This window comes from Hippoglossus stenolepis, chromosome 12 (assembly GCF_022539355.2).
Source record: "Hippoglossus stenolepis isolate QCI-W04-F060 chromosome 12, HSTE1.2, whole genome shotgun sequence".
NCBI lineage: Eukaryota > Metazoa > Chordata > Actinopteri > Pleuronectiformes > Pleuronectidae > Hippoglossus > Hippoglossus stenolepis.
Window position 1 is genome coordinate 8,220,871 of NC_061494.1, and position 27,513 is coordinate 8,248,383.

At 42.5% G+C, this 27,513-nt stretch overlaps 1 protein-coding gene across 4 annotated transcripts in view; it reads right to left on the reverse strand.

Annotated features, from left to right (window-relative positions):
- disc1 (DISC1 scaffold protein) overlaps positions 1–24,071 on the reverse strand; it is a 43,611-nt gene extending 19,540 nt beyond the window's left edge. Inside the window, exons 1-11 of one of the 4 annotated variants that reach the window (XR_004698021.2) lie at positions 23,445–24,071; positions 18,790–19,724; positions 17,938–18,007; positions 16,091–16,247; positions 15,469–15,549; positions 15,178–15,274; positions 14,645–14,877; positions 10,715–10,769; positions 8,645–8,747; positions 8,279–8,467; positions 372–432 (exon numbers count right to left, since the gene is read on the reverse strand). Coding sequence is in view for 3 of the 4 variants with exons in the window: in XM_035172468.2 (XP_035028359.2) it covers positions 372–432; positions 8,279–8,467; positions 8,645–8,747; positions 10,715–10,769; positions 14,645–14,877; positions 15,178–15,274; positions 15,469–15,549; positions 16,091–16,247; positions 17,938–18,007; positions 18,790–19,724; positions 23,445–23,514 (2,051 nt within the window). In the remaining variant the exon portion in view is untranslated. The remainder of the gene's footprint in view (positions 1–371; positions 433–8,278; positions 8,468–8,644; positions 8,748–10,714; positions 10,770–14,644; positions 14,878–15,177; positions 15,275–15,468; positions 15,550–16,090; positions 16,248–17,937; positions 18,008–18,789; positions 19,725–23,444) is intronic. The other 3 variants (XM_035172468.2, XM_035172467.2, XM_035172469.2) reach the window with 3 other exon arrangements.
- Between the last annotated feature and the right edge of the window lie 3,442 nt (positions 24,072–27,513).

The following is a 27,513-nucleotide window of genomic DNA, read 5'->3' on the forward strand; positions in this document are numbered from 1 at the left end:
AGGGGCTACGAGACGCAGATAGAGACAATGAAACGGAGAGGATGCTTTACAGATGTGTGTGTGTGTTGGGTGTGTGTGTGTGGGGGGGGGATCTGAGCTGAAAACATAAAGATATAGAAGATATGTGAAAAGGTGGGAGGAGGAGGACAAAGTGCACAGATGGTGAAATGGAGGGAAACGTGAGAAAGGGGCTCTGGGAGACGACAACATGAGAGAGGGGTGTGAGTACATGAGGTGATGTGTTGGGGAGACAGCGCTCTAATTAGAGGACAACAGAGGTGAGAGGGATTTCCTCGGAGGCTGTTGCTCTGTTTATGTCCCCGTGCTGTGGAATATTGAGTCTCCTGTGTACAATGCCTCTGTACACTTACCTGTGCAGCCTGTCCTCCAACAGCTCAATATACTTGGTGGTGTTCTCTTTCAGTCGGCTTTCTGTGTGGAGAGAGAAGCACAGGGAGAACGGCAGCCTGTTACTTGCACTTCATTTACTACTTTTATTAGCCGTGATGGCGTATCCTAGCAACAAATCACAGCTCTAATACCATTAAAAACTGCGTTGACATTAGCTATCTGGTACACGGGCTCTATTAGGAGAGGTAGTCATCACTGTTGGCGATGGTATTGTGGGGAGAAACTGCAAGAGCACAGTTCAGCACAAAAGCCCAGATGGCTCCCGCTCTCTTTTTAGACAAAGAAACAAGTGAAGAAAGATGATTCCCACTGCTCTGAGAGGGGATAAAATTGGAGACGGCCGCGGGGTAAAAAGGAGATTTCTATTGTGGCATAGGTCCTCTTATGGTGCCAGATTTTTCTGTGGGGCATAAAGTGGGATGGATGGCTTATGTTGCTTCCAGCGCCCTCCTGCCAGCAGTGAGCTGCGCCTGAGGAGGCAGAGGCAGGCTGGCTGAGCGTCAGTCAGGACGGAGAGGAGGGCAAATCTCAGCGTCGTTAACAAGCTCATGTATGAAACATGAGAAGATGCCCCCCCGCAGCAGCAAATCTTTGAACACAATAGGATGCACTTATATCCAACTGCACCGCATATATATGTGCACACAAGCTATAACATTCAATACGACCCACCTCCTCACCACGGAAACACACACACACACACAAAGCTGGCGTGAAAAATCTGGCCATCAAAACATCTGTACAACTCAACAACCAGTCAGATTCAGTGGTTTCCCACACTGGTGTGGTGCTGCTCAGGGTGGAGGTCGTGGCCCTCATCGCAGGATAAATCTGACAGGGCATGAAATTATTAACAAGGAAAGAGTTAAAAAACATATTCTTAAACTATTGTTCAGTTAGAGACTTTTTTTGTCTTTTCTACAAGCATTAGGGCCATATTGAAGAAAAATTATGAGAATAGCTTTAATATCACATCGTAATTGTGAAGACAGACGTTATGAGAATGAAGCCGTAATTTAATGAGAGTCTCATTTTGAGAATAAAGAAAATAAAATATTTTAGGAAATAACCGGAGAGGAAAACCTGTGCTTGCCAGAGTGTCACTCCCTCTGGATCTAAAATCTTGATTAGCAATGTCATTGTTGTCATTGTAAATCTCTTTTAATGTCACACAGACGTAACCAACGACAGTTTTACAGTTGCCCAATACCAAACATTTCCTCCTCCACAAAATGGGCAATTTCTCCATTTTCATAATTTTGACACAGGTGACAGGCTGATCTTCAAAAACTCCCCCTACACTTAATATTACTTTTTCTCACAACTTTATGCTCATAAGATTATGACTTTTTTTCTCCAAATCTCTGAATTGTTTTCCTTATAAGTGGTCCTAATATTCTGTTGTGCTTTTCATTCAAAAAACTGGATACATTTATCCATTCAATCCTGTAAAACAATAATAAATACTCTTAGAGGGAATTTGACAAAATTTGGAGCGACAGCCAGCAATCAGTTTGCTATCATCAAACATCTTATCAAATTCTCAGAATAAGGGTATTTAACAAAAAGTCAAACTACTACTTTAATAGAGTAAATACTATCCCCCAAAAAAATTATAACATGCAGAAATTGCCTCATTTTAAGGAGACACGAGCCAAAAGAATGGTTTGGAAGCTACTCTAGTGTAAAGCCATTTAGCTCGCTCACATTGATTCTGGCTGACAGAGAGAGAAAGTCACCTAATTGGCTGTTCTGAATCACACGGAGGTTTGAAATATAATTTGTATCATTGTCTTGATGGTGGTTATTAGACAGCTTCGGCTCCGAGATGAGACAGGATGGGGGCTGGCACAGTGGGAAGTAAAGGAAAATGTCACACACACATACACACACACGCACTCTTATATCTCCGGGACTTCAGAGGACATTACATAGACTTTCTTTCATTTTTCTCGACACTACTTAACCATTACTACTTCCCTAAGTCTAAACTTACCCTGATCTTAAATGTCTTCACCTTAAAGTTTAATGACACGTCCCCATAATGTGGCTATGTAAACAGATTTAGGTCCCCACAACATGAGTAATATGAACACCACACACATGCATACACGCATGTATTCTCGTCCACACTTTGGTGCAGAAATGAGATAATGAGTTTGGAGATAGTCGGGCTATTTCTGGAGCTTGCATGTGTATGTCACAGAAAGTGAAATCTCGCCGAAGAGTCGTCTTCTTTGTGGCCAAATTTGCTCAATCAGAGGGAAGACTGAGGCCGCTGGAGTAGCTATCAAATATCTGCTGAGCGGATCTAGTGTTCGTGGACCAGACAGCTCACTTACCACCCCTCTAATTGCTGTGTGAGATCCTATCCTACCTGACAGAGTCCCCCTTGTCAACTTCGAATTCATGCCTGCTGCGTTAAGAAGCGTGCGAGGAGATAGCCACTGAATAATACATGGGGGCATTAAGACTGACTTTGGATGGCACAGAGCATGTACAGATGCGAGAAGACAAAGTAGGCTACAGCTCCAACAACAGCGAGAGCCAGATTTAGAAATCACTTATTGTGAGGAATGGAAAGAGTCAACAGAAAAGGCAGATGAAGATGGGAGATGCAGGCGTGAGAGTATCAACCGTTAACTTAATATTTCCTCCGACGCTGACGCTGTTACACGCCGAGTAGAGTCAGAGCGCCATCCTGTCGCCATGCCAACCGGTGGCAAAACTAGTGAGCCTCTTTCCGAGCGTGACAGATGAAAATAATCTTTTCTTTATAGAGTGGGACAAGACATCAAGCGGCAGAGCCTCCTCCTGCGCTGAGTGGAACCCGAGCACGGGGAGATATTATCACTTCCTGTATAGTCTGCGGGAGGCGGCTGTCATTGGCAAGCCATGTGAATAAAACTGCTACTAAAAACCCCATAAAGAAGAGAGAGCCACTCTGCTCGCCCCTAATACAAGCGGCAGTGGATTCAGTGTTAAAGGAACCTCACAAAGGAATTCACAGAGGCCGCGCTGGAAAATTCATGAACTCAGCCTCCCCTCACACCAGGGATCTCAGCGGGCGCTAACCATCGCTGATTGTTGCCAAGGACCCCGGCCAAAATCGAAGAGGGCCACTCATTCACAATACAAACAGAACTGAGACACCATTGAAAGATGATGAGAACGACTGGGTGTTGCACGGAGGCCGTTTGCTCCACGTAGGTCAAAACACTCGTTCATTAGTCTAATGAAGAAATAATTACTTCAGCGATAAAGACGTAAAGTTTATAAAAAAATTATGAATCTAATGATTATAATCAGTGATGCAGACGGATAAAGCAAATGGAGCAGAGATACCATCTCGCAAGCCGATGCACAATTTGCGATGATGAAGTTATGGGCTTTAATGAGCCTGTAGAAGTTAACGACGGCAAGGTGTTTGGAGTCGCTGCTGCATTATAAGCATTTAAACAAGTCTCTAATTGAAAGTGAATAATGCAGTAATTTTTTCACTGCGTTGCAACAATAAAAGCAGCCAACATCTGTGAGGCCTCCATGTTGTCAAACAAATTAGAGGCGGCTCCGTGCTAACGCAGCACCGCCGGTATGCGTGTTGTAGAAGCCGGCACATAATAAGGCAGAAGAGAAATTGTGTGTCTTTGTAATTGAGTTTAAGGCACTGACTGTGATTAATGTGTTTAAGCTCTGCTCGGGCTGTTTGAGTGCGGCTGCACTGCAGGTAGCACAAACACACTGTCAGCATATGCAGACACTCACAACGTATGGCTGCATCTGAACCTAAGAGCAGCGCAGCACCACGGCTAATGGAGGAAGAGGGACAGGCTGATCTCTTACACAGACATTCAATAACCCACGGTGCTTTAAGGCAGTAGGATCACAAAGCACAGCGTTAAAACTCGCCGACCACAGCCGGCACTGCGGAACATATTGTGGGGCTGTGCACGAACGCACAACAAAAGGAATAATTTTTTTTTAAATGTGCTCTGTTCCAAAGCTGTGCAAGGTGCTGGTATATGTTTCAGTTCAGGGTGCTGAATCCATCTGACTGAGAAGTTAGACACGCTCACTGTCCTTATAACTCAAAGCCATCTCCGTAAGTGGGTTTAAAAGAGACTCCAAACTTATTTTTTGCTGTCCGCTGCAGAATAAGATTTGGTGGGAGGCCCAACAACAGAGGAACTCACCCAAAATCTGGGGCCATTTAGACTCTAAAACACACAATGCAATCTAAGGTTAGCATGTTCCAATTTGCTGACTAGAATGGCATGCAAATTCAATCAAGCTGCCCAGTTTCACACACTCATTCATATATCAAAAGAACCAAATAATTATCTGTGATTGTTGCCATTCTAAACTAGAATAGTTCCCAGTGCTTTCCCAGTCCTTTAAATTCAAGCTGCACCAAATTACACACACTCATAAATATCAGTGACTTCAGATCCACAAATTATTCTCTGGGAAAATGGTGAAATTTCTAAAACTGCTCTACCTCGCATTCGTCTGGGTGGTACAGATTTACAGAAAAGCAACTGATGCAGTGACGGCAGCTCCTGTGGTGACGCCTCAATCGACTTCTCTTTGTTTTTGTGGTCATTCTTCTGAGTACGGACGCTATGATTCTCTTTACAATCACAATGGAATGACATCACAGGGAAAAAATTGTTACTGGCAAAACTTCAGAGACAAAAACCAGGAGAAAAAAATCCTCCTGGGTCCACTTAACCACCACACCGCTCTCAATCATTCAGGCGCTCTTTAGGAGAAGAGCTGTCATACGTTCCATCAAGTCCTCAACAGAAGCACCCTGAGAGAGGCAGGCATGAATAAATCATATATGTCCTCGCCTCCACCGCTGGCACTCCATTAAGAGGAAACAGCATTTGTCTAATAATGCAGAGTGACGGTATTTTGATGTGCACTTGAGTTGGTTGAGATTGACCTGGACGGGCTGCATGACCTGCACGGAGGCGACACCGGAGCGGGAGCTGTGTGAAGAAAGAGTGATGCTGGAGATTGAGCAAAAAGACATAAAAAAGCAGACTAATTAAATGTGTTGGAGCCGAACAATTTACTGTCTTCATCACTGATAGCCCAGTGACCTGCCTGCTACAGTATACGGAGCAGACTGCATACTAACAGCAGCATTAAAAGAATACGTGGATAAATCAAGAGGGACACACACACACACACACTTACGCTGCTGCCACACTTGAATGTCCTCACTCCTGGGGGTCATTTACGCATCTTACTCAGCTTCTCAATTATTTATTGGTAAATTTAGTCTTACTCCAGATCTCCCTTGGGGACAAAATTATACTCTCAGCAGGGAATCAGACCAGCGGCTTTAATGGCTTTGGTATTCATCAGTGCTCTTGCCATGTGGCAATTAGGCACATAATGGCTCCCAGGCCAAAACGCCCCACACAACCAGAGGGCGGAGATGCTCAACAAGCAAAAGCTGTGTAAACGTATGGAGGTTTTGTCATGGTATAGCTGCCCGGTGTGTTGCTGTAAAGCTCTACACCATGACAGTAGTTGTTCATGAACAGGAATTATGATTTCTTGTTTAAAGATGTCGCCAGTGTCATCATCATGTGCTAGGAACGCCTCAGAAACCAAACGGATGGCCATCTTGACTTTGAAGTAGACAGTAATTTCTAATCCCCTCCAGCTACAGAAATGGTAATGTGCTGTTTGTGGGCTATCAGGTTCCAGCGAGCATGTGCCAGCCCCTTATTACCAAAAAGGATGACAGTTTAATGAGCCCCTTGCTCGGTGTCAGCAACACATAGTGAAATCGCGCCCATGCTGCCGTATTGTGTGCACCCACTTGAGCATTTAGGCAAGCCACACACAACCAATCATTAACTTGCCGTCTCTTCCCACATTCGTGATGCGTTGCCCACCTGACTCCCCCCTTTTCCTTTGTTTAACAGGAAGGTTCGCGTGCCGCTGGTTTTCCCAGCCTCCGCGTCCTCGAGAGCTGCGTTACTCTGCGTGAGGCACTCTGTGTGTGTTCAGGGAAGAGATGTGAACTTGAATGTGTCTTTGCTGGTTGTCAGGGAGGAGATTAATGTTATCCCCGGTTGTCAAGGTGTTCAGGACGGTGCCTCAGCAGCAGAAATCAGGCAGGTGACTGAGTTTCATGCACTCGGTTGGAAGGAAAAGAAACACACTTGGTTTTGCGAGTGAAAAGAATATATTTCTGCAACAATAATATGAAATCTTGGAAATGACATGAACAAAAGTGCATGCATTGGCATAAACACTCAATGCTACTCACCCTGAATGCAACAATGAAAGGGTGCCCCCTAGTGGCAGCAGATGGTGCATTCCAGACAAGACAATGGCTAATAGTGACGCTGCAGCCACAGGCCTTTATGACAAAGTGTATGCTAGACGGCTGATTGCATTGCTTGGAGTTGCAGCAATCGCCACTGATCCAGAGCGCCCATCTCCAGACCCTCACAACCTGACCTGGCCCTGTCACGTCAACGCTCCCCACTCCTGTCTCAGAGCCTCAGAGAGTGAAGTGACCTTTTTTATTTATTTTTTTAGAAATACCCCTGTGACTGATGGACTAGAGAGAGTAGCACTGCAGGTGGTGCCGTCAAAATCCATTTATCTCTCTGCTAGCGCCAGGAGGACAAACCCCCTCCCCACATCCAACTCTAAAAAGCAAGCCCCCTCTTTGAGCGGTATTAAGATCTCCTCGAGTTGGTGTGTGTGTGTGTGTGTGTGTGTGTGTGTGTGTGTGTGTGTGTGTGTGTGTGTGTGTGTGTGTGTGTGTGTGTGTGTGTGTGTGTGTGTGTGTGTGTGTGTGTGTGTGTGAGAAAGTGTGAGAAAGAGAGAGCTGATACACCATGTCTGCACTGAGTGGCTTGGAGGTAATTGGCTACTTCACACAATCTAAAGCTCATTTCCCCTGCACACCACCACCAACCCCTCCACCCCCTCCTCTTAACAGCTGCCAATCCTGCTGGCAAATCATTTGATGCCAAGTCCCCGCTGACAGCAGATCACTTCTGCTTCGTTTGGGAGAAAAGTCATCGTCCATTGATGTCCTCCCAGCGTGCAGCATCAAGATAGAACTTCTTTCAAAGAGCAGTTTGAGTTGATATTTAAAAAAAAGGTGGATTCAAAGAAAAAGAGGCACCTTTTAAAAAGATCCAACAAATGCTCTCTTGTCTCAGTGGGCAGGTGAAACAACGCAGCAGTGTTCTTTCAGGTAATTGTGCATGTATTTTACATGGTATTTTTACTTATTTGTTGACCTTAGGCTACATCCATACTACTATGTTTTCATTTGAAATCACATCAACTCTGCTATATATATATATATATATATATATAGGGTTAGGGTTAGTATATGTGTAGCAGAGTTGATGCGTGTATAACGCAACATGGATAATCCATTACAAGTGATGTAGACCTTGTTCTTTATGCTAAAAGCTGTCGTGCAGTTATATCCTGCATTTTGAAATGATAGAACTGTACATACTGTATGTAGGTGACGAGCTATTATTAAAGCAATTTGTGACAATTCTGAAACCAACAACCAAATGCTTCAGGACGCATATGCCCAGTGTACGTGAGTGGTCATGTGACTTGCATTTTCAGGCGTGTTAGTATGGACAGGGAGCAAAACTGATACGGAGCCAAACGCTCATGTGGACAGAGTTTGTATTAGTTTGAAAACACCATATTCAAACAAAAACGTAATGTGGATGTAGCCTTGAAAGACTCTTGACTACATTGATGAGGATGATTTGCTGCTGTAAGTTCTTTCCTATTTCACTCTGCAGTCCAGTTTGATCTTTCCATGTGATCTTGATACAGATTGGCCTCAGTGACTCACCGTGCAGGGCCTCCCTCTGCTCCAGCTCCTGCCTGAGCTGCTGCCTCTGCTCCTTCATCCTGGCCAGCTCCTGGCTGCTCCCCGAGCTGAGGCTGTGCAGCCTCTTGGTCAGGGCCTCCAGACGATCCCGCTCCTGGTACACCGCCTTCATCTCAGCCTTCAGCTCCTTGGCACTGCTGAAGTCATTACCTGCACCAGCGCACCACAGCAGGACATTAAAACTTACACTGCCCAATAATGGGCGCCTTGATCATTAATGGCATAATTAAGCGAGGCTAATGGCGGGCGATCCAAGTAAATGAGGTAAATAAAAAGACATGAATTCTGTGCAGGGGTATACTTGGGTGTGGTTGAGCGGGGATTTACCTGAGATGGCCGCCAGTTTGGCTTCATGCAGAGCCAAAAGCTGTGTTTCAGTCTCACTGACTTTCCTCCTTAGGCTGCTTCCCAGCCTCTGACTCATGACCACCTGGGGAAAAGAGGGAGGAAAAGAGGCAGAGGAGAGAGAGTGAGAGGGAGGGAGGGAGGGAGGGAGGGGACGGTGGTAACGAACAAAACCTTTGCAGACACATGGATCCCACAGGAAGCATTGCTCATCTCCAATTCTGCTTTCATTTTCATTCTTACAAGACCTAACAGATTAATTTCCGTCCTTCTGGCCCTGCGTTGAATACACACCAGCGCATCAACGTCAACGTGTTACCTTGTCGATAACCTTTACAAAGAGAAAGAGTATGTCTCCTTTTTGAGCGGACAGACAGTGAAATGTGAAATCTCCATAAAGGACGCCATTAGAATGTCAGCGGGGAAAAAGGCCCTGAATGTCACGGTCCTGATGGGGAGGCAGCACCTCACATCTGCAGCTTTCACAGAGGGGTTGATGGCTTCAGATACAACCTGTCTGGCCCCATCTGCCCTCATCCTGCCCTTTACACCTCTCGTCTTTCTAATGTATTCACTTTGAACTGCGGCCAGATACAATCCCCATGATGAGCTTCCCTCTTTTGAGGAACTATTTTCACTGTTCAAAGGGATGTGCAGCCGCAATATCTGACGCATATTCTTGTCGAATCTGACACAGATTTGTGCAACACTTTGAAAAGGCTGTCAAATAGGTTGATATTTCTGAGGCAGAACATCTCCAGGGAGTTTTCTTCCCCAGAAATACAGACAACGGTTCTCTCAAACAGCCTTGCATAATTTTTATTTCACACGTTACATGGACTCGAAGCTGCTTTTCAAACTGCAGAAATCCTGACATGAGGTGATTTGATTTCAAAACATCTGGCCATTTGTCGGTTTTGAAAAAGTCAATAGAGAAAACCGAAAGTTTCTTTCATGGCAGCGATCGTTTTGTCACAGCAGGTGTTCCATTTTCCACATGGTGGATATCTCATTTAGCAACAGAGAGTTTCATTTCAACTGAACAATGGACAAACTTAGGACTGTGGTAAAAGTGTCTGTGCAATGAGAAGGATTTATATATATATAGATACATATATACAAATATATTCATATTCATAAAATCCCTATACTCATATAAAGCCTTGATATTTATATATGTACTGTATATATATATATTTATATTCTGATAACCATATACAAAGCCATACATATTCAGAGACAAAGCCTTAATATTACAAAGCCTCAATATTCCTCTGAACTGAAGTCGTAGCCTGAACCAAACATTTGATGCTTGGTTTCTAAAGAACATAGTAACAGTAAAAATGTCTTCACAGAGCCCTGTGCTTGCTCTCTCTCTCTCTCTCTTTCTCTCGCTCTCGCTCTCTTTCTCTCGCTCTCTTTCTCTCGCTCTCTTTCTCTCTCTCTGTGTGTGTGTGTGTGTGTGTGTGTGTGTGTGTGTGTGTGTGTGTGTGTGTGTGTGTGTGTGTGTGTGTGTGTGTGTGTGTGTGTGTGTGTGTGTGTGTGTGTGTGTGTGTGTGTGTCCTTAAAGCAGCACCTCTCACAGATTTGTGCTGCTTCTGCTACAGAGATCTACAGAACGTAGCAGGAGGAACCTCCAGAGACACTGCACATTTACAAAATAAAGCACACTAAGCCATTCACACATGGGATGCACAGAAAACCCACCAAATTCACAACTTTACTTGTTTCTCTTAAAAGATGCAGGGGGAAAAAAAAGTTGTATTGTTTTACTGAGGATTTTAGGGAGGATTTATTCCAAATTAAATCTCCTGCCATTTCTGCCGACAACTGTGGAGAGTTCACTGGCTTTTGTCAAACAGAAAACAGCCCGTGAATTCAAACTTTAACATTTAGTTGGCCCATTTAACACAATGAAGCTGGCACACAACACATCCTGTCTGTTCTGACTGACTACTCCTTTGATATTCAAACACTTTCAATCATTGCTGGCATCCTGAGGCGAGGCTGAGCTGTTGTGAGGTAAATTGGGTCAGAGGAGCGGTGGCTTACTTTAGCAGTGGCTTCCTTGATGGACAGATTCAATGCCTGCTCCTGCTCCTGCAGCCTGCAAACAAATGAAAATAGATAGAAAATGATTCAGTGCAGCAGTACAAGTAATTTCTTTTTTTTCCATCTGGCTGCTAAATACACAATCGGGAAATACTGAGTCTGTTTAAGTGTTATACAGGAAAAATAAATCTAGTCCAGTGGATGAGAGTAGAAGAGAACTGACAACACTGATCATTCTACATCCTTGCAATCTTAGCAACAAATGTGTTTTTTTATTTCCATTGAAAGACAGGACTTTTACTTTGAACATCATGAATCTTTTGCATTTGCTTAAACTTCTAATAACCTATAATGTCAACCTTTTTGGCCATTTGAGGATGAAACAGCATATTTGCAGCTCAGACATCCAAAACAATTTGCTAAAAGACACTAAAACAAACTGAGTCAGATGATAATGGTCTCTGCTCTGATCATGAACGACATGTCCACACTGCGAAGTCATCTGATCTATTGTTATTACAACAATATTGATAACAGCAGCAAAAAACCTGAAATAACTGATTTGTGGACACTTGAGGGCAGCAGAAACGCAGCATTGATTTATCATCATCTTTTAAATTGATGTGGCAAACACTTGTTTATTTGCTCGTCCAGCAGATGCACAGCTGATACAGAGAAACAATGTGATTCATTTGGAGTCGTGTTTGTGGCCCAGAGGCAAAATAAAGTCCAGAGTGTTCACCGTCCACTTAACTCAGCGAACACTGGGTGATCAGTGAACACTCAGCTGAGATCAGGTATTTTACCTTTGAGTGTGAAAAATGGACAATACGTTAATTTAGAGGAGAAAAGTGGTTGTCTAAATATGAAACCTATAAATTAGCCAGTTATTTGGAGAAAGTCTTTGAGAAGAGAAAAATAACTCTTTATAGATATGTTATATAACTGTAAGCATAAGTTCATTGGAATTTCTTTGGAATTTTCTTTCTTTTTTGTGTCTTTTCTTTTTTTCTTATTCCCACATGTCTTGTTTATATAAATACCAGTAGATGTATGCGTTATACATGGGGGTGTCTTGTGATGAAGTCAACTCAGCTAATAAAAAGGTTGTGAGATGATTTGCTCCGTAGTCACAGCTTCAGTTTGATGAAATTCAATTTAAATCTAAAGGCTTCATTATTCCTATAATAATTACAACCTCTTCAGCAGCATCCATGATAAGAGAAACAGAAGATACCATTTCATTTGTTTTCATTGACTGGCTCATTAGATTTAACTGTGGTGATGAATAGTTCAGTTCAGGTGTAATCACGGTAATGTAAACATGCAAACAGGACAAACCATTAAGGTCACATTATTTGTTGACAGAGACATAAATCAATTCATAGATGAGGGGGGGAAAGAGCATAAAATCCATTAAGCACAACACAGTCACCTTGAGTCAGTCCCAGTTGTCTCATATCATAAAAATCAGTCTGCCCTTTATATGTTATTCAAGGGGATGTTCGGGGTAAGTCAGAGTAGAACACTGGCTCTGAACATCAGTGTTCGACACCTGTTTCAGCTCCTCCTGGAAAGTGAGGATTTCTTTCAACCGGTAACTACAAGAAAAAGCACCTTGATACGAGAGAGAAAAGCCCCTGTGGTATTTGGAAAGAGGGCTGCAGCACAATCATCATGATGACCCCGAAGCGAGCCGCCTGAAGATGCTCGGCGGCTGAATATCCAATCTGAGGTCGCAGTTTCAATCAGCAGCCAGAATAAATGCGTTCCAGTCGGGGTGAGAATATGCCAGATATCAAATTATGCCAGTGATGGTGGGTCACGCCACCGAGAAGGCGATAAGTACAATTTACATGTCTTCCTAACGAGTGGCAAGACAGAGAGGCTTTCCACGGTGCACCCTCGCAGGCTATTAACTTCAGAGGAGGTGATGCAAAGTAATCATTTGCATCTGAGAGAAAAACCATTAAAATTCAAAGCAGGTTCAGGCAGGTGTAAGAGAAGAGGATCGAGGGGCACAGGGGAGCAGAGGAGTGTGGCTCCTCCATGCACCCGCTCTGATTCTGCAAATAAACAAATCGTTCCTCTTTAAGTCGTATAAATCAGTGTATCACATTACATTCAAGTGGGAGGCACGTTTGTCTAAAAATAAACTACAGTATAATGAAGCCAGCATCCAACAGAGTTGCATGTGCACTCTACCAAACCTCCAAAAGTGTGTGTGATTTTCACTATTTCTGGATTGTGATAACACCATATATTCAGTATGTAACACTGGAGTTATTTTAAATGTTAATTTGAACTTTACGTGGCTCAGTTAAACTTTCTTAGATGAAAATAGGACAGTGGTGCTGTACGATATATTCAGAATGAAAGTTATATTTAGGATACCACTGTGTTTATCAGAGGATAAATGATTATTCAGTGAAACAGATCGTCTGCACTGACACATCCTCTTCCAAAAAAGAGCTCATTTAATGATAAGGAAATACGTGACATGACACTGGGAGGAAGATCAAGTTCGGATTATTCACTGTTGTAGTGTTATCACCAATTTCTCACAGCTCTCTAGCAGCACCACCTGGTGTACAGTGGTACTGCAGGAACTATTGCACCTGTGCACTGCATGATAGGGGGTGAATGAATAGGGCTTATGCAAACCTGATTTTTGATGTTGAATACATGTAGCAGAATACTGCACGTGTTAAATAATCAAACAAGAATTGCAATCAGTAGAGTATACACATCCGCCAAGGCCAAGCAGTCCCCTCATGAGACCACATTTAAATTCACTGTGATCTAGATCTAGATTTGGATCTGAACCACATTGCACACACTCATAGATATCAGTTATATTTTTCATTAACATCCAGGAATTATTCTTTGAGAAATGAACAAAAATGTGGAAAAACATCCTGTCTTGCGATATTAAAGAAAGTGAAAATAAAATCAATGGATCCAGCATCCCACCAAAATTCTATGGGTTCATCCAAGACCCATGTCCCATCCTTCCACCAGGTTTCATGGTAGTTTTTGTGTAATCTTGCTGACTACCAGACAAGCAAACAAACGCAGACATAAACATAACCTCCTTGGTGGAGGTCAAAGGTTAATTCGGTTCTTTGATAATGCTGACCCTGAAGAACACATGACTTAGATGCAACTGGGACAGTCAAAATGTCCCTGACCCAGACTATGAGCATGTAAAGGGTTATTTTGTGTTTCCCGTGATTCATATTGCATATGATGAATAATTCTACAAAATATATGACAAGTAATACATCAAAAGTAATATGTGTGCAACCTTTTACCGATCAAATTGCCAGTGAGTGAAGGTCATGCATGTGATGGCCTGATAAAATGTCGTCCCAGTGGGGTAGTGTTCAGGCAAGTTTGACTCCAGTGATACAACATCACACAAAGGTGTAAAATGCAAATGTGTAAAGTGTGAACATGTTTCTTCACAGAATGCTCCAGGACACATTTCCATTTTCTACATACATTTGCACATTTTCTCAGCCCTGTTGGATTCTGTAGAGCAAGAGCACACATAGAAGTGTCTTATATTTATAGAGATTTGTGATTAGTGTGTCAGTTTCTTCACTGGGATTTAACTGTCTTCATTCACTGGTCACATAAAAATGGTGAGAGTTAATTTCCCCAAATCCAGTCGTGTGGTTTAATGACCTGGTGTTTTTTTATGGTGCATAATATTTCAGAAATAATGACAAAAACGGACTAAACCGAATCAGAAAATGTGTCATGCATTCATTCTAATGGCCATTTTCATGACACTTTGGTATGTGCTTGTATATCTTCACCAAGAGAAAATATGCAGCTAGCAGTTAAAGACATGTAATCAAGTCTATAACAACACATCTAGGGAAAAAACGCTGGTAAATTATTCAACATGTCTTTGACGCTGACCTTAGCGTGGAAGGTGGCAGGGAGACGGAAATCTGCAGGCGGTTTTCGGATGTGACGAGGTCCTGCAGGGTTCGGCTCATGTCGCGGAGCTGGGCCTCGGTGCAGCCCCTCAGCACGGAGCCCTCCAGCTCCTCAGCCTCCACCTGCTGCTCCTCCTGCTGGATCTGCTGCTCCAGACATCGACTGCGGTCCCTCAGCTGCGCCAGCCTCTGTTGCAGCTCGGCCATCTCCTCCTGCACAGGGTTCAACACTCTCATTTATTTGTATGATATGTGTGAAGCTAGTTAAGATCATAATAAATCAAAGTAGATGAAATACCAACACTTTAATCATCTAAATCATTACAGTACATTTAGCTCATATCTACGAGCAGAAGAAGTGACAAATTATTATAGAAATTATGATTTATCAGTATTATTATGTAGCAATATAAGATTTGAACTCTGACTATTTAGAAATATCAGTAACTTTTCATGTGTGAGGAAGAAAATGATCATCGTCCGCTTGTGTGACATAATGTGAGCTGAATTTACCTCCACTATCCGTTTCTCTCGGATCAGACGATCTCTTTGAAGCAGCGGACCCTGGGATGAGTCACACCGTTCCCCCCCGTCCGGCTCTGCACCCTCCCTGCCGACGTGCAACAAAAATACAGTCTCTTGAGTTTTCTTTTTTTGTATCATGACTTCTCTAAACTGTATTTTCCACACCTTTCATCCATATTTCAGGGCCCCTTTGGTACCATTACCATTTAATAGTCTTAAAAAGTGAGATAGAGGTATGGAGAGGAAACACATTAACACAGCTTTACTGTGTGAGCTTACATTTGTTCAGGATACCCTCTGGAGGGACCCCACCTGATTCCCTTCCTGTTACAGGGGCTATTTTTGAAATCCCCTCCCTCTCTGCTCCGTCACAATGGGGGAAAATAAACTCAGTTTAACCTCATAAATCTCTGAAAATACAAATTTTAACAAGAGCTAACATGTCGACTTCAGTACTGCAATGCCCCATGTAATTAGATTGTGAATAAATTATAGAAATAGAAAAGCAAGTCTTTCATAAAATAAGATCTAAAACACTCACGATTTTCATAGTATCATTCACTTTGCTGGAAATATTATCACTTTGTAGAAGATGGTGTCATATATTTTACTTGTGAAAAAAAAAAATAATAATCCAATAAATACAGTTGAGTAAAAAGAACAATATTTAATTCTGAATTGTAACGGAGTGTATGTGCCTCAGTAAATGTTCTTAGTTATTCTCCACCACTGTTAAATATTAAAATAAAATGTGTTGATAGTATCAGACTCCAATATCAAAATCTGACACAGTTTTTAACCTCATCAATCCGATAATAATGCTATTTTTTCTGAGTGGGACCAGTGTGAGTTGTTTGCACTACAGAGGCATCTCTGAATCACTGCTGCCTGCGTCACTAACCTGCGCTGGCTGCAGTCTGCCCTCTGGAGGGCGCTGTGCACCACCTGTCTGAGCCGTTCAAGGAACAGAGCCACGCTGGTTTGTCTGGAGGGTAAACCCAGTTGCAGAGCTCCTCGCTCACTGCACAGCTCCTCCAGTTTTTTCCCAAAACGCTCGGCTGTAGATTCACACAAACACAAATCCTCCTATCAACATGCAGCAGCATCACGTGCAAGACAAAAAGTTCAGCGTAGCAAGTCAGAAAGTTGATGTAGAGGTTTCAGGATCTCCGTGTAGGTACTGCTGTGCAGAGAGCAAATTACTGGCCTGCGTTCACTGAAATTACATGACTACACATCATCCTTTATTCAATAACCTAATTATCTCTAACTAGAAGGATTTTACAGAGAATAAGCAGACAAGACATCGTTCATTTTGGATCCTTCATGTTTTTAGACCCTGTTTGGAATGAATGACCCGTCTCTTGTGGTTTCATGGTAAACGTTATAAAAATCCGGGGGTAAAACATCCAGATAATGATCAGAAAGAAAATCTAATCAACTGTCTCAGTCTATTTCATGGAAATCTGTTCTTGTTCTTTTCAGACATCCTGCTGATAGAAATTTAAATCAACGATGGTGGGAAATAGCTGAACTTCTCTGATACAGTTCAAAATGTCAGAGGGGGTTGTGAAGTGGAGTATCAAAAGACAGACCGAAAACACCTGACAAGACACACTGACCCAAATAGAATCACCGTGCCAAAATAGTTCAAGGTCTAGAGGAACTCGACAGCAGATGTTCATATTTATTCTGGTCTCAAGGGCCGAGAAATGGGTCAGAATATAATCTTGTTTTGAAAATAAACTTTCTTCTGGCCAACTAATGGAAAAAAAGTGGGTCAAGCTGGATTTTAAATGAATGTGGTTGCTCCTGGACATTGATGAAAAAAGAGTCCAGATTAAATTTGTTTGGTTTGAGGAGTAGCTGGGCCTCTCCCCTCTGGTCGTCCGAGTTAAATCATCAAACAAGAGTGAATGATGAATCATGAATCATTGTCCACAAAGCTCAAGAAGCCTCAAGGTTTTTCTAATAAATCAATAAAGGTTGGGTTCAGCTTTACCTGCAAAGTTCATTGGTTTCTGAGGTTGAGTTTTAACTGGCTGACTGACGAGTTTAACACTTTTAAATACAGACACACAGCGAGAGAAGCAAGATCAGACTATTCAACCCTTTAGCTTAATACAGACTCAGCTAATGAAGCATAAAAAAAATGATATTATTTGGAGAACATTGGAAATACCCTGGAAATGCAAAAATAGACAAAAATCGAAAATGAAATCAAAACCTTCTGGTTAGTTATTTTTCCATGGGAAGTTTCATTGAATGTCACTAAAGTCTGCAGTAAGTTCCACGTGGTATGTGTGTCATGAATCAGTGAACAACAACCCGTTTCTTCTGTGCTAATTAATCCTCGGACTTCTGCCCTCACGTGCTTTTATCACACATTTTAGTGTTAATCCAACTCTTAATCAGTTGGCAAGAAATCAAATAAAAGCAAATGACTTCCTCCCACATCTTAAACACAAAGGTCAAATCGTAAATGAATCAGAGACTCAAATCATGAGTGAAACCTCAGGATAAGTGAGGACTAGAACATGTAAGATAACATATATATAATATATATATAATAAATGTTCTTGGTTGGGAATGAAATAAAAGCAATGAATGTGTAAGAATTATAAAAAATAAAGGAATGGAAAACATGGGAGACATTAGTGCTGTTCAATCCATCCACAGCTACAGCATCTCATCATCTAAAATGACCTACTTATTAAACCAGAGGCTCAGCTCAAAGTCTTAGTTCACCTGCGTCATAGTCATCATCCAAAATAGCCTTCTGCTGGAGTCTCTGCAGCTTCAACATCATGGACTCAATCTGACAGGGAGACACAACGGACAGAAGACAGAACACATTACCCAACAGTCCAAAGGGCGACGCTCTCCAAACAGCGGCCACAGGCAAAAAAAACTAAAAAACATGTGGGTGCAATGCTCGTCATGTCAGAGTGACACCAGGGTCAGCAAGTTATGGACTGAGTATGCATTTTTAAAACCACCATCAAAACTGAACATTACTACGACTTGTTTAACTTTTAATTCATCTTTTGTCCATCACAGACAATTTAAAAGACTTTGCTTGTTCAGTTTAGTGTGTTAACTCATAACAGACACAACATTTCTGCAACATAAATGATGTGGTAATACCTTATAATACAGCCCATGAAGTGTAATTTAAATTAAATGAAATAATTAAAAATACTGATAAAATACTATAATGAATAATACCTTTAATAAAATAAACTTTTATTTTCATAGATAGTGGGTAAGAATGGTAGAAGTCCTATAGACTGTATTTAAAGATGGACGACATGAAAGCCCCCAAAAGTGAAGCCAAATCATCTGGATTGCCCCCTGGTGGCTGGCTGCAGTATAGCTCACCACTTCCTCCATGTTAGTGGATAGGACATGGACCAACCAACAACATTTTAAGTACACGTTAAATAGTTTTTTTCTCAAAGATGGTGTCTGTCATTTTAGGTCGCTCTTATCACATGTATGTATGTTCAAGTGATAATCTTTCTGATAAGTTTGATTTCAATTAGTTATTTGATGCTGTAAGAATAAAGTGAAAGGTCATGATTGATAGCTGAGACCCACCTTGGTGTGGGTGCGGTTGTTTTGGAGGCAGTCTTGCAGCACGACCTCGTACTTCTTCACCAGGTTGTCCCAGCATTGGTCGGAGGCGGGCGTGGCGCTCTCATAGCCCGAGGTCACAGAGGAGGCGGACGCTGTGTCCGAGTCCACAGACAGCGAGGAGGTGAGCTCTATGTCCAGAGATTGGGAGTCGCAGTCAGGCAGGTCGGATGAAGCCTCCCTGCCATCCCACATACATTCCCTCCAAAACCTCCCACCTAGTGATAGCTCCTCTCCCTCGGCCTGGCTGCCGGGAGCAGAGGAGGGTGGTGATTGGCCAGTGGTGGAGTGCTTGGAGACATAAGCAGGGAAGCTTTCTGGTTTTGTTTGAGGTGAACGAGGTGCTTTAGTTGACTGATTGAGTGGTTGTGGTTCCCGGGCTGGTGCAGCAGTGGTTGTGTCCGTTCTCTGGCTGGAGTTGAGCGACTGTTGGATGAAACTGAAGCTGGAGTTAAAGGAGTCCAACGGTGAGGACTGTGGTGCCGGGGTTGATCTTAACCTGAGATCCCTTTGCGGCAGTGGGGACAGACCCTGATGGCTGGATGTACCGCTGACGGCAGTGCAGACCTCATGAGGCAGAGGATGGGTTACAGAGCAGATAACGCTCTTACTCTTCCTGGAGCTACATGTGAGTTTATCAGGCTGCTGCTGATTTATTAAGGACACTTTGACAGCAGGTGTTAGACTCATCCTCTGAGTGCAGGTGGCTTCAGGGAAGTCAGTGTGACGCCCAGATTTCCCCTTCCTTAAGCCAGTGGTCGTCCCTTCCTCCTCCTCCTCCTCCTCCTCCTGACCATGAGGCATGCTCTGTAGTCTGGACTGCTCTCCTCTCATGTACCCCGGTCTTCTGTGGAGCCTCTTACGGCCGGAGCTGCCAGCCGCACCTGATGCTCTGCCACCTGTCAATGCAGAGATTAACCATTAAGCTGGATGACACGGTCATGAGGAAGATAAACAGTGAGCTCATAGAACTGGCAGGATTTACTGTGCCATCACTGCACACCAGGGACATGTGACATCAAATTTAAAAACACCAGATGATTGATACTCTCAGTGTGATAAATCCAAAACGTAATGGATTTCACACAGTCCCGCCCCCTCTGCCCTTACAGCCAGCATCTCCTTGCTAACTGGATGGAAAACAACTTTGGCAGCTGTGTGACATTTCCCAGGGGTGTGCTCCAGCTGTTGGGAAATACCAAAGCCACACAGTCATTTGAGTTAAGACACGCCTCTCAAAGAAAGAGCAGACGAAATGCAGACTTCTTCCAGAGGTCAAATTTGAATTTTACATTTGAAAAACCAAACATATTAATTTAGACTGTGGGGGAGACCAGGAATCTACCTCTATGTATGAAAGGCTCCATAAATAAAACTGCCTTGCCTTGTAGGCGTGGGATTAAAGTCAAGTTGAATGAGTTTGATCAGCATTAGTACAATAATGAAATAAAACTGCAGCGATGGGTTATCAAGATTCAGATTCAAACCATTTTTCAGTTGAAACTAGACTGTAGCCTATATAAAGATGGATGACATGGCAGCTCCTTAAAAGTGAAGCCAAATCATCTGGGTTGCCCCCTGGTGGCTGGCTGCAGTATAGGTCACAAAACACCACCTCCTCCATGTTAGTGGATGGACTTATTTTTCCTGAAGATGGCTTCTGACATTTTAGGTAATTCTTACACCGATGTCTGATCAAGTGTTTTTTACTAGTATGTTTTGTTTTAAGTAATTATCTGATGCTTTGAAACTCAAGTAATGAGAAGGGATCTGTTTAAACTGGATTTAGTCTGAGCGAGAAGCAGGATGATAAAGGATCTGTTTGTGCTCAGAGCTGGACACCTGCTGCAGCTCCACATGATGAACACATATAATGTGCAGGATTCAGAAAAGGGGACAGGCTGAGATGTGGGGAATCAACAGCCTCTTTGTGCACAGCTGCGCTGCACCCTCTTCCACTGGCTCTCCATTTTCTCCTCCCACTCACACACACACACACTAAGGACACACAGCCACACACATTTGTGCTGGAAACAGTGGGATCAGTCTTATTACTGTCATTGTACAAACCTGTTAGATATTTTTCAAAAAGCAAACAACACGACCATTATTCCAATAACAAACATTCAGACTATCTATCAAATTTATAGAAATCCTTTATTTGTGGGATTTCCAATTTGTTTTTGTATCTTCTAGCTTTATGGCATAGATTGTATATCAGGATTATATTGTATTTAAGGATCTTTCTGTAGAGTCTATAGCTTTACATCAGGGCAGGAACACAGGGCCTCAGACAAACCATGACCACCACAAAGCCACCCCATCCCACACTCAACCCCCCATGACCTCCAATGATGTCACTCCTAAACCATCCCATGTGACCGGACAGGAAGAGGCACAAACACGCAGTTCTTGAAGGAGAGTTGGGACGTTATAGGCTGACAGGAAGGCCGGATTTTAAGTGAGAGTGACATAGGGGTATTGCCATTGTGCCCAAGCCGTGCATGTATGTGTGTGTGGAGCGTGGGACAGTCTCCAATAAAAGCCTCCCGTCCACCGGGACCACCACACTGAAGCTCAGGTTACGGCTCCATTAGTGTTTCTTCGCAGACGTGGTCGCTGTTCCATAACCAATTTAAGAAACCCAACACTCTCTGTAGGTACGAGTGCACGCCGTCCACCATCTGCTGTGGTCAAGATACAGTGAAGATAACAAAGAGGCGACTCCAGAGAGTCAGAGAGCCCAGGAGCTGAGAGGACTCGATGATAGAGAGTGTCACTGTATCCTCGCTGTGCTTCGATTGCACAAAGACGCCTCCTCTCAGTGAAGGGGAAGGAAATGCCTCAGGGCCAATCTTTTGTTTGTGTGTGTGTGTGTGTGTGTGTGTGTGTGTGTGTGTGTGTGTGTGTGTGTGTGTGTGTGTGTGTGTGTGTGTGTGTGTGTGTGTGTGTGTGTGTTGATGGGCCATGTACATCATGGCTGGGGAGGTATGTCATTTGCCGCTTCCTGTTCGGCTTTGTGCTAAAAAAATATATAAGCGAAAGGAGACTAGACTGGTTCAACACTGAGAAGCACATGATCCCACTGGAACATCACCATTGCAACTTGCTGCAAACTGTTTGAAGACTGAGGAAATCTCAGCCTGAAGAGGCAAGATTATTTACTTTTGGATATTAAAGACCCCCCACTCCCCTACCGGAGGCCATTGGTTCAACACTGCATCTCATTGGTTGAGCATAGGAATGTAGAGTACATCATAAAAACACAAATGTTTGAGGAACAACCTCAGCTCCCTAACAAACAAACACACAAACACACACACACACATGCATGTCAGCAGCCTCTAACGAAGCCCCTCAACACTTGTGACTGACCACAGTGTCAGAAAGAGGAAGTGAAAGTCAGGGATGAGTGTTAAAAAGTTTGTAGTTTCTCTTTTTCCTTTTTCACCATAAATGACTAATTGTGATCTATCTATCTATCTATCTATCTATCTATCTATCTATCTATCTATCTATCTATCTATCTAAATGGTTTCACCACTGCCCTGCAATATACTCTGCCAACACTTTTGCCTGGACGATGTGGCTGAAAATGATATCATGATCAAAATATACGATAAATGTCACATTATTATTTGTTTTAGGTTTTTAGGTTTTAGGACTTATCTTTCCTCCTGAGTGAAGGTTGTGGTTATAAACTCTTAATGAGCAGAGAATCACAAACCTTATACAAATCTCAGGTGGATCACAAACTGTGCTTCACAATGCATAAAGTATTATATAGATATATGTATTGAGCTTTTGTTATATCGCTTTTGATGCGATTATATTGCACAGATTATTGATAGACTCTTGTTTTATTGCCAAGTCCTACTTTTGATCTGATGTACAGAAAGTGTTCAGTATAGCATGATCACAGAGTTTGTTCTATAACTTTATGTGTGTCACACCTCCTGACTTTTGGGGTTCAAGTTTAAACCAGAAAGAAACATCGACTTGCTTACAGTAAGTTTATGCTATCATGTCTCACAGTGTATAGTACTTGTCTGCTTTCAGGCATCCTATCTCAACTGACCTAGATCACAGACAATGTGTAAGTGAAAGGTGCTACTTCGCTGTGCACGACATACAAAACCTTGTCAGCAAACGTTTGTCTTCACATTTTCAGCGTTCAGAGTTGTTCTGGTATTTCACAAGTATGTGGCCACTTGAAATTCATCACTTATCATCACTTATCCAGGAGACTTGAGTGTTGAAGCCTCTGAACTATGTGGCCTGAATGGCACTTGATTTCGCAGTGACATGAAGCATCACAGTGCAACGTCCATGCTGAGCTGTGGGTCTAGTTTGGGATGAGACGGACCAGTAAGCTACTGTTTACACAATGAATACAGTATGTAGATCCACTCTATTCACATTTCTGCATGGATACTTTCCATTCTGTTTCTTCTCATCTGTGACTTGGCCATTATTCTCTCATCTAATTCTCATATTTGAATAATAATTAATCGTGATAATCCAGAGCTCTCGTCCCTCCTTCATCAGATCTACAGTTCAGTGTTTGGTGACTGTGAAGTGTTTGGTTTGGAGGGGTAGAAAAACCGATGGTTCTTTACCTTCTGTGACTTCGCAGTGGTGAAGCGGAGAGTTGTTGCGACAGTCCAGCCCCATCAGTCCAGCGAACATCTTCCCATCGAGATATAAAACTTATTGTAGCCAGAAGTCGGTGTCAGATCCCGGTTCTACGCGGAGTCACAGCGACCATGTTTAGCAGAAGTGGATCCAGGCTGCGGCTCTTGAGCTCATTTCCGCTGTGGAAAAGTGGATCCAGATTTGTTATTTTTCTCATGCGCTTGAGAACAACGCGTAAAACCGGCTTTTTACGCGCGGCCCTTTGTTCACAACATGTCCAGATGAAGGAACTGTTGAACTTTGTTTCAGACTCTTCTCATCTGTGGTGAACCGGCGGCTTCAGCTGAACAGGCGGTCTGGAGGGAAAAGATGGTTGTCATGTCATTTCTCCTGTTTCAAAAAACGCGGAGGAAAACATCCGTTAGTTGAGCGTAAAGTTGGAGCCAAATAAATCCGTGCCTCATCGATGAGTTGATCGGTTGATCAGTAATCCGTTACTCGCTGCGCCCCTGCGCCGTGCGTCGTCGTCGTGCTGGAGCAACGTGAGGAGGCTCCTACGTGTTCAGGAATTTGACTCCAGACTCCTTCAGTCCGCCTCATGACCGCAGCGGACACATCACCGCTGCTGCTCGTCTTTACGCACGGTTTATCTCAGGGCCATTGGGACTTCTGTGCTGCTGGAGGAAGACTTCACAGTTATAACTGGATGTAAAACATAAATCCTACTATTGTTATAGTGGTAGTGGTGTTTAAAACTTTTTAAATCCATTATTTTGCCAGAAAAGTCCCATTGAGATACTTTTACTCCTCTGCCATGGAGACCTAGCTGCAATGACATGAAGTTGTTTCAAATATAAGTACAAGCAGCGACAGGGAACACACATAAAAACATACTAATACACAGCAAACACCCAGGAATCAATGGCAACCACAATTCATGGAAAATTAAAAGTTAAATACACTAATATCAATACAAAAGCGAAAGATGTGTGTATGATGTGGACAGATGTTTGAATGAAATGAACATTACACTCAAATCTTATTCTTTAAAATCCAATCATCACAACCCTATTCATAAATTCTAAAATTAAAAAGAGCATGTTGCAAGCTAACTCACTGTGGACCTAGGATTTTTCTTAATTTACAGAGAGGGGCCAATTATATGTCAAACATCCATTATGTTCCTCAAAAATGTTTATAAAAAGAACATTCTTAACATATTGTCATATTTATTGTTAGTGTTGTTTATTGAAAAAGAAATAGACAACAGATAGGACTGGGTGCTTCAGGGGCCAATTAGATTTAAGCTGCCCCGCTAGCCCCGCCCCTGGATCCCCCTGAGCTCACTTGCACCCCTGTGTGGATAAACATATATGTGTGTGTGGATATGATCATACACACAGATACAGGTAAGTTTACTTTAGTCAACAAGCTAGAATCAAAAAAAGCATTTGACAAATAAAATTAAATCATTCAACACAATAACATGAGATACACGAGTCTCACTCTGTCACACTAACGGGTATTATACATGTGGGTCTAATAATTGTTTGTGTGCAAGAATCTTGGTTATTCTGCATGTTTAGCTCCCTCCAACACATCCTCTTGTAAGTACAAGAGTGTTCCTTTGTTTATGCGGTGAGGGAAATGCATGAGAAGAGACCCCACATAGAGCCGAGTCTTTTCATCCACCTTCCAAATGCTCCATTCATTCAGCTTGGCCGGCCTGCAGACTGATGGACAAGCCTCGCTGATGAAAAGCTCAGCTCGGAGTGCAGAGTCCTCCCTCACTCTGTGGAGGATAAAAGAGGGAGCTGCGTGGCAGAAGGGATGAAACCCAGTGCCTCGCACGCAGTCCAGAGTGAGATCACCTGCCCTGTATTAAAGATTAGAGGTTCTTAATGTCCTTTGGCAAACAAATCAGCTAACTGTCTGTCACTGGACAACAGGCCAGGGCCTCAGCATGTTTCCTCATGTCTCATAACTAACACAGGGAGGCTTCCACGAAACTTCTAGTCTGTGAAGAAAACACAACTCATGTGTCAATTTCAATTACTTTTACTGCACTTTGAGTTCTCCAGCCCAGAGGCTTTTCAACGTGTGAGGCAGGCCTCAGCAGGGGAGACCCAAACAATTCAGGGAGGGCTCGGGGAATACAAGTGAAAACATCTTACATTACTTATTACATCAGTGAATAAATCAGGATTTCATAGGATAGCCAAAGTATGTAAGAGAGATTGTTCAGAGGAGTGCTTTTGAGAAACGTTACCGTTTTTACAACTTTTTCAAAGTCAGACACTAATAAATACCTTTGGACCGACCTCGTATATGTATCTGGTGTAGTCTGAAGTTATGTAAAAGAACAATATTAGGCCATCTTTGCTTAAATGTTGTGTCAATGAGATACAATAACAATCATGATTACATAGGAATCTATACATTGAGCAAAACTTGTTGACATAAAAGGGGGATGAGAGGGCATTACTCTTCTACAATGTTTGTACTCATCAGCATTAAATAAGTCCACCCGGCTGTATAATGGAGTGTGTTCTCTGCTTTCACCAGAAGATGTCAGACTTCACATAGATTTAGTTATGTTGTGTTTCATGAGACTCTCTACAGTGATAGTTCAACAGCCACAACCTCATGATGCTGCTCTCTATCTCTAATATTCACACCTCAGCTCTTATTTAATCAGACGTAGAACTCACATGTATGTTAAAGACACTGGCAGTTCTCTTCTTCCACACATAACTATGATTTACATTTCTGTTTTATTAAAAACATATTTTGCCTTCATATTGCATGATTGTAATAGTTCCTCCATGGGGATCAATAAAGGATTATTTTATACAGCATATATAAATATATAAAAGCATCACGTTAACATGTTCATTGATTGAATTGTGTAATGTATTTTCACTTCAAACAAGCCAGGTTGAAACCATGTTTTTTTCAGACATGAATTATAACAATAATGTCAAATCTAGTGTATCGCCTTTCATTAAATTAAAATCATACAATAATCTCAGAGAAAACAAGTGGGGCTGTCCAGCACAGTACTACTATTTGCCACCAGGTGGCAGAATGAAATAACATTGAAATCCATTGAGTCTATTGGGGGAAAACCATGCAGATGGCACAGAATCCTATGTTTGGTAAATATAAAACTCCAGCTGCTCTAAAGGATAGTAACAGGAAAGCCTATGTTGTTGTTTTGCATAACCAGGCTCATAAAGTAACAATTTGTCTGAGGTTTAATCTGACAATAAAACCCTCTTCACTCAAACATGAAGTAGAGCTGCAATTATTGGTTATAGACTATTACTCTGCTCATCCACAGAACTGCTTCTCTGTTGTAAACATCCATCTGGACAGTAAAAAAAAAAGATGAGGAAACAGCAGGAGGATATCAGCTGTTTGCCAGGAATATTCGTCCAAACCTTATTTTGAATTTGCGTCATTGAGTGTTTAAAGAGAGTAGAATGAGGAGGCAACATGTTGATTGTGTTTGTGCATATGCCAGCAGCCCATGGCAGTGAATAGACATGCACTATGTGCAAAGGTCACATGTTCCTCCTCCACAGTGAGAGCAGGCGACCAATGGTTCTACCTTAGATTATCTGCGTAACAGAGAGGAGGGCAGAGGGAGAGAAAGAAGAACAAACATGCACTTTATCAAAACAGCTTCAAGGTGAGGAGATCATGGCACAGAACTTTTATTGATGCAAAACAAGTGAAGTCATCAGATCTTTATCAAAGAAGAAGGATCCATTGTCTATTGTAAACCTGTTTTTACAGTAATGACAAAATCAAAGTTAACAGGCATTTCACAAAACATGTCAAACATCTCAATCCGTTGATCGAGTGTTATTTGTAAAGCCCATTTACACAAACATTTGTCTCGCAGGGCTTTACAAAGTGCGACATGATCTGCCCTTAACCCTCAGCAAGAGTGGGGAACAACTACCAAAAACAAACAGTAACAAATACAATTAAAATACGTACAAACAATAACAGTGGAGCAAAGCTGAAGGAGCCAATGCCAAGAAA